General features: G+C 46.1%; 1 protein-coding gene across 1 annotated transcript in view; it reads right to left on the reverse strand.

Annotated features, from left to right (window-relative positions):
- The window catches only part of abcc5 (ATP-binding cassette, sub-family C (CFTR/MRP), member 5), a gene marked incomplete at both ends in the record, with an annotated part of 61533 nt that overhangs the window by 30449 nt on the left and 23584 nt on the right, over window positions 1-7500 (reverse strand). Inside the window, 1 exon segment of the mRNA XM_080731145.1 lies at window positions 730-802. Within this exon segment, the coding sequence (XP_080587271.1) occupies window positions 730-802 (73 nt within the window).

The raw sequence follows: 7500 nt of genomic DNA on the forward strand, positions 1-7500 counted from the left end.
AAATATTCTACATTCTGATATTCTATGTCAGTGGTTCTCAACCGGGGGTCCCCAAATTATTTTAGGGGGTCCCCAGATGATTAACTTAATGTGCAACATTGTATTCTCACTCAACAGTAAACAAACCAACATAAAGTTTAAGTGTACAGAGGGTATCTGCACATTTCTAAAGTGACAATTTAAGGACTTTTTAATACCTCTAAGGCGCCGGCTACATGGAGCTGGATATTTCATATATCCCGGTTTTTCAGATATCCACATAGGTTCCCTGTCTACACGGATCCAGTGAATCGGATATTTTTCAATCTCTCCACTTTTTTATCCGGTTTAAAAAATATCCAGCTTCGCAGCCGAAATATCCAGCTTTGTGTGGCTGCAAGCCCCAAACGCATAACAAATGTCTAGCTTCAGGAATATCCAGCTCTGTGTAGCCGGCACCTAAAATGACAAAATTAAACATTGTCCAAATTGTCAAATATTAGAGGCAGAAATTGTGTAAATAGCAGATCTACATGCTCACAACGCCTCGCAACGTGAGGCATTGTGAGCATGTAGATCGGCTATTTTCACAATAGAACCGTGTTATACAAAATGTAATGCCTCGACTCTTAGTGCTCGTCAGGGTGGTGGGGATCCCCAGCTAAAATATGATTATTTTGGGGGTTGCGGCCTGAAAAGGTTTAGAACCACTGTTCTGTTCTATGTTGCAGGATGCGGAAATGATGTCACCTCAGTGAGGTCAGAGTTGGGCAGCAGAGCCAGGTCCGGTCTCAGACTGCACGCGCTCAGAACACACTGGTACCTGGAGAAAGAGAGAGAGAGAGATTTTAATTTTTTTCTTCTTTTCTTCTTTTCTTCCTCTTCATAATATTGTAAGTCAGTCTGTCAAATCCCAGTTAAACATTTGGAAATATGGAGTGATACTTCACAGATATGTCACATGACTGATGCTATATATGGTTACACTTCCTGGCAGTGACGTGCGCTCCACTGAGCATGTGAACCTTTCTAGTGTGTTTTAGTTATGGCTGCCAGTTCACACCTAGTGTTGTGAGGGAGTTCACTTTAGACTGCTCCAGATCGTACTGAATCACTGCCAGCTTGCATAACGTCTTCAGTGTTGGACTCAGATCTAAGACGAACACCTCATCAGCAGGTCATCAGTTGATATCTTTGTATCCTCCAAAGAGGATGAGACCATCTCCCAGCATGCAACAGGACAACCATGACCTCTACTCTGAGAAGGGCCGTTCTCCTTGAGTTCAACCTTCAGCAGGTTGAATTTACACACATCATTTAAGTGGTTCCTGTACACATCACTGTGACTCACTGTCACTCTGTGCCACATCACTGCTCTGAAGTTGATTGCATGGCAAAGCGAAAGTTGATCACAGTGATCACAGGACCTTTTATGCCCATACATGGAGATTTCTGATGTCATAAATCCAAGGCCGAAAATGAGAATGTTAGGGTACCCCCTTATGCCCATATATGGAGATCCACAGGCATCAAACCAAGGCCATAACTCACCAAGGCCCTGCTTGGCATTACTAATTAACGTACGTTTTATGCCCATATATGGAGATTCCTATATTGTTAATATTAAGGACATTATTAAGGATATTATGTTATCAATATTAAGGACATATATGAGAATGCCCATATTTGGTAATGTCCATATATGGGCATGTTTTGACATAACACAACTATCACGAAGGGGTCTCCATATATGAGTAACAGGTCCCATATACATCACTGGCCAGATGGCCAAGAATAAGGGCGAGGTCGCATGTCACCCTGAGGTAGCAAGTCACCCTGAGGTGTCTTACTAGTATACTAGTCCTCCATCTTGTGAGAGAGAGAGAGAGAGCATGAACCATTGGACCTGTCTGTACTGTACCTCTCATGACTCTCTCAATATAGCAATTTACCAATATAGGTTTGTTCTGTCTCTGAGTCTCATTTAGGTGTGAATTCATTCTTCTGGTCTTTTAATGACACATGCATTTAATCAGTTGCGCTGTGACTCACATTTCTGATATGACTGCATGCGCACACACACACACACGCACGCACGCACGCACGCACGCACGCACGCACGCACGCACGCACCCACGCACGCACGCACGCACGCACGCACGCACACACACACACACACACACAGACAGACAGACAGAGAGATAGTAAACTCATTATCATGTGGTTCAACTGAAGCAGCATGACCATGTCCTTAGCAGCTGCTGGGTTGAGGCTCTTCTGAGCATTGAAACACGTCAGACTCTTACCATCCACAAGCACTCTGTTTCCAAGGTGTTGCTGCCTCTCTCTGCATATCTGTCTGTTTATCGAATGCGGCATTCACAATCATCAGCTGCTCCTGGACACCCTTGCTGACCTAGGCATCACCGGGACGGCACTAAAGTGGTTCTCCTCCTACCTGTCGGACCGGACCTACCAGGTCTCATGGAAAGGTTTGCTTTCATACCCCCGAACCCTCCAAACGGGCGTCCCCCAGGGATCCGTACTTGGCCCTCTCCTTTTCTCCCTGTACACCAAATCCCTTGGTGCTGTCATCTCTCATTCATACATCCCAATGTATGAATGAATGAACCATTGTAAGCGCTTTGAGTTCGCAACTTGCTTAGAAAAGCGCTATAAAAATGCAATTAATTATTATCATTATTATTATCTGCTCACAACCTATCCTATCCTGCCATGCTGATGACACTCAACTGTTTTGTCCTTCCCCCCTTCTGCCACCCAGGTGGAAGAACGCATCGCTGCATGTCTGGCCGACATCTCACAGTGGATGTCAGCCCACCTCCTCAAGCTGAACCCAGACAAGACGGAGCTTCTCTTCTTCCCAGCTAAGTCTTGCCCCATGCAAGATCTCACAATTTCCATAGATAATGCATTGGTGACTTCAGTTCCTACTGCTAGAAACCTTGGTGTGGTCCTGGACAGCCAGCTATCATTCAAGGCACACATTGCATCAGTCACCCGGTCCTGTAGGTTCACACTCTATAACATCCGTAAAATCAGACCGTTCCTCACCCAGGAGGCAGCCCAGCTCCTCATCCAGACATCTGTCATATCAAAACTTGACTATTGTAACTCTCTCCTCACTGGTCTCCCGGCATGTGTACTTAAACCTCTCCAACTGATCCAAAATGCTGCGGCACGACTGGTCTTCAACCAGCCTAAGTTCTCACATGTCTCCCCCCTTCTCCCCTCCCTCCACTGGCTCCCGGTTGCAGCCCGCACTGAATACAAAACACTGATGCTGACCTTCAAAGCAGCCAAAGGTATGGCTCCTCCATACCTCCAAAACCTGATCAACCCCTACACCCCCACCCGTTCACTTAGATCAGCCAACACAGGGATGCTGACAGAACTAGGGATACGGTTAACCGTTACCGTTAAACCGATAAGAAATTGGTTACCGGTAAGCACTAACGGTTAATTTTGACCGATAAAAAAAGAAAAGAAAAGGGAAATCAACCCATGTGTCACACCAAAAGCCCTGTACACCAATATCTACGCAACATCAAGTCACCAACCATGCAACTATACGCGCTGTGGTCACACATTTCTGGACACCAATGTCTGTGTAACATCCATGCATTCATGCAGCTGCGAGTCTACGAGTGCGACGCTGCTGTACACGCTGACTTGTTCATCAGGAAACAAATGCTCCCTCGTCGATTGGATTTTACAAAACAGACCCCCGTCGTCACATTGAATCCCGTTTAAGAAGAGCTTAAAACACAACTTTCTAATGTTACATGTTGATGACGTGAGGAACGCTAAAGTCGTCTTGGTTACATAGTAGGCTATGCGAAAATAACAAAGCTCAGAGTCGCAAATTCAATGATCGCTGCATCAGCAAACACAAAACACGGCCGAGAGAGAAGAAAATGAATGAAATGGACATCACGTTTAGCCGATTCAACCATTCCTAAAGTCATACGATTGGAATTATTGCTCTACATGCGGCTACATGCGAGCGTCTCCGCCGTCTCGCTGCTGCTTCTGCTGCGTTAGGCGACTGCCAGGGAGTGCACAGAATTTTAGAGAGGCATGGGCTGACATTTCTAAAAGGGCCTTTTCAGACGCATAAAAGTTAAGGGCTCAAGCCCCTTTTGCTGTATGTGCGCACGTGCCTGGCGAGCGCATCACATTAGACTGATCACTCATTTCAATCCCACCGTTTCTTTGCAAAAACACATTTCTTTTAGAAAACATTTGTATTCTTGTTTCCCCCAGTTTTATTGTTTTTAATGTGTAAATATAGCACTTTATTATGGGGAAAAACGTGTGTAGGCCTATTTTCCTTTTTTAAATCGCTAAAATAGCGCATTTTTTAACACATTTCCTTAACGGTTAACGGTTAATTAACTGATAAGGCCTGACGGTTATCGGTTAAGAAAAAATCTCCATTTGGCCATCCCTAGACAGAACCCTCGCTAAAAGCCCCAGGACAAAAATCCACTCGTCCGAGACAGTTTGCCTTCCTGGCCCCCAAGCTGTGGAATAAACTCCCTGTCGCACTTAGAACAACGGACTCACTCGCTAGCTTTCGCCGTGGACTGAAGACTCACCTTTTCAGACTCCACCTAAACCCATAGCACTACTGAAACACTCAATGACCATACAGGATAGCTTCCTGTATGGTTAGCATTTTTTTCCTTTACTGATTATATTGTTTTTTTCAGATTGATATTCATATGCATTTGTTGCGACCGTCAGGTCGCACTTACTATCAAAACCACCACAAAGTGTAAGTAACTCCGTCAGTCCGTCAGTCTGTCTGTCACACCTCACACGTCACACTCTTGCCCTGCTCATATCTCCGCAACCGTTGCCCCGATCCATGCCAAATTTTGCACACACGTTCCTTACCTGCCAAACTACAACCTCCAAGGACCCCCGGAGCTCCAGGGACCCCCAGGTCCCTGGGGGACCCCCAGATGTAAAAAATTACCAAATGTGCAAAAATGACCAAATGACCACCCCAACGGGGCTGCTCACGGGGAATTCCCGGGGACCACCGACTCCTGGTGCTCCAGAACGGATGCAAAAGTGGTGGCGCCCCCAGTGGAGGACCCCCTACACTGCAGCTCACATAAAATGCCGTAACTCGGGCTAGGAGCGTCCGGGAGAGCCGGGGCCGGTACCTATTCGTCCGTCAAGGCAACGCGGAGACCCCACCCCTCATTTCTCACATGCCCCTCTTCTAGCGCCACCATGAGGCCGATTCTTGCAAAACACATTTTTGGACACTGCTCCTACAATTTTTGCCCTAAAATCACGCAAATTGGTACACAGTATGTCTACACTCATCCCGTCAACATGAATCTCTCCCATATAGCGCCACCTCCAGGCCGATTTTTAAAAACACATTTTTGGACACTGCTCCTACAGATTTTGCCCTAAAAACACGAAAATCACTACACAGTATGTCTACACTCATGTCATCAACATGGATCAGGAAGATTTTGGCAAAACACATTTTTGCCCTATTTGTGGAGATAAGTGACCTACGGTCGCTTATCTCCCGATTAGGGAGTCTTACTGGTTATATTGTTGTTGATGTTCTGACATGTTATCTTGTTTATTATTGTGATGTATTATGCCTACACTGTAAATGCCTAAACTATATCCAAATATGTATCAATGATGTCATAGTAGCTAAAATAGCCAGATCACGTAATTATCTATCAATGGAGGGTATGCGCGTGACATCATCATCATACCCGGAAGTTATGCAGGAACGCCTACTGAGTGGCAATAAAACTACTTTCTGGCCTTGACAGCCCACATACAAACAGAAAAGTCCTATCTGATTGCAACAACGTTAAACTCACTTTGCCACTCAATTTTCCATTCACTTCATGCATGCGCATAGCCTCTATGATATCAACACGCAATGTCATCATCACATCATTATTACGTCAGATGTAATTGTACTTTTAAATGCCGTTATTGTATTTTCCAACACAACACCATTCAGCAACTTCTAGGAACAAGCTGCCCTACCTTCTAACAAGCTCTTCTGTAAATCACAAAGTGGTGCTGGTGTGTGAAATGATTCACTGGACGATACATCTGAAGACTAAAGGGTACCACCATGCTGCTGTGGTAGTCGGACACAAGCTGTACTCATTTGGAGGATACTACAACCACTATAACAAAAGGGATCAAATTGTAGTCCGTATCTTCAACACAGTGTCTTTGCGTTGGAGGAAGCTGCCCCCAGTGACAAATGGAAGAGGACAAAGTCCCATCAAGGTTCCCTCCTTGCGCCTTGGCCACACAGCTGCGCTGGTAGAAGAGACTGTCTACTTCTGGCCTCCTTACTACAATGTGATTTATTCCTTTGATGTTAACACCCACAGCTGGTTCAAACCCAATGTTTCTGGGACTATTCCAGGAGCAGGGTACCATCACTCAGCCTGTGTCCTGGAGAAGGTCATGTATGTGTTTGGAGGACGCAACCCGCTGACTAGATCTAGTAATGACATCTACAAGTTGGACACCACCATAATGGTCTGGTCTTTGATTAACACCAGAGGAGCTCCACCACATGTGTCAGCATATCACTCTGCCACCATCATCGGGACAAAGATATTTGTATTTGGGTGCGCAGAGGGCAGCTTCTACAACAGCATCAGAGTGTTTGACACAGAGACCAACTGCTGGATGTGCGGCGTGCCTTCTGGACACCTTCTCCCAGAAGAGCGTATGTATCATTCAGCCTTTGCCTACAATGGAGAGCTGTACATATGTGGTGGCTACAACAACACGAACCAGTGCTTCGATGATCTGTGGAAATTCAGTCCAAAGACCTTTTCCTGGAAGCAGGTTGAGCCCAAGGGGAAAGGTCCCTGTAGGATGTCTGGGATGAGCTGTTGCATTGTGGGAGATCGCATAGTCATCATCCATGGAGGAGACAACGGAAACAACGTCCCTTCTGGTGACCTGCACACCCTGGACTTCAATCCTTCTGGTGACCTGCACATCCTGGACTTCAATCCTTCTGGTGACCTGCACATCCTGGACTTCAATCCTTCTGGTGACCTGCACATCCTGGACTTCAATCCTAGCCTGAGGACGTTATGCAAGCTAGCTGTCACTCAGCACGGTCTGGAGCTAGCTGTCACTCAGCACGGTCTGGAGTGGTCTGAACTCCCACATGACATCAGGTGGGAACTGGCAGCCATGACTAACAGGAAGAAAAAAATCAAACCTTGGTTCGAAGTGGAGCCGTGAAATTGAGCACTTCCAGATCTATGTTTTTGATTCTATGTGTTCCCCCCTGTGTGTGTGTGTGCGTGTGTGTGCCTGGCCTGAAAACAGCGCCCCTCCCTTAACATGTGTGGTCATAAAAGGTACTGTTCGAACTCAACGGGACAAATCTCACTGGTGAGACAGGACACACAAAGCCACTCAGAGGGAGACCATGGGCTCCGCCCACGGCTCCAAAAATCAAACCTCAGT

Source organism: Nannobrachium achirus (assembly GCF_963921795.1).
Source record: "Nannobrachium achirus genome assembly, chromosome: 8".
Lineage (NCBI taxonomy): Eukaryota > Metazoa > Chordata > Actinopteri > Myctophiformes > Myctophidae > Nannobrachium > Nannobrachium achirus.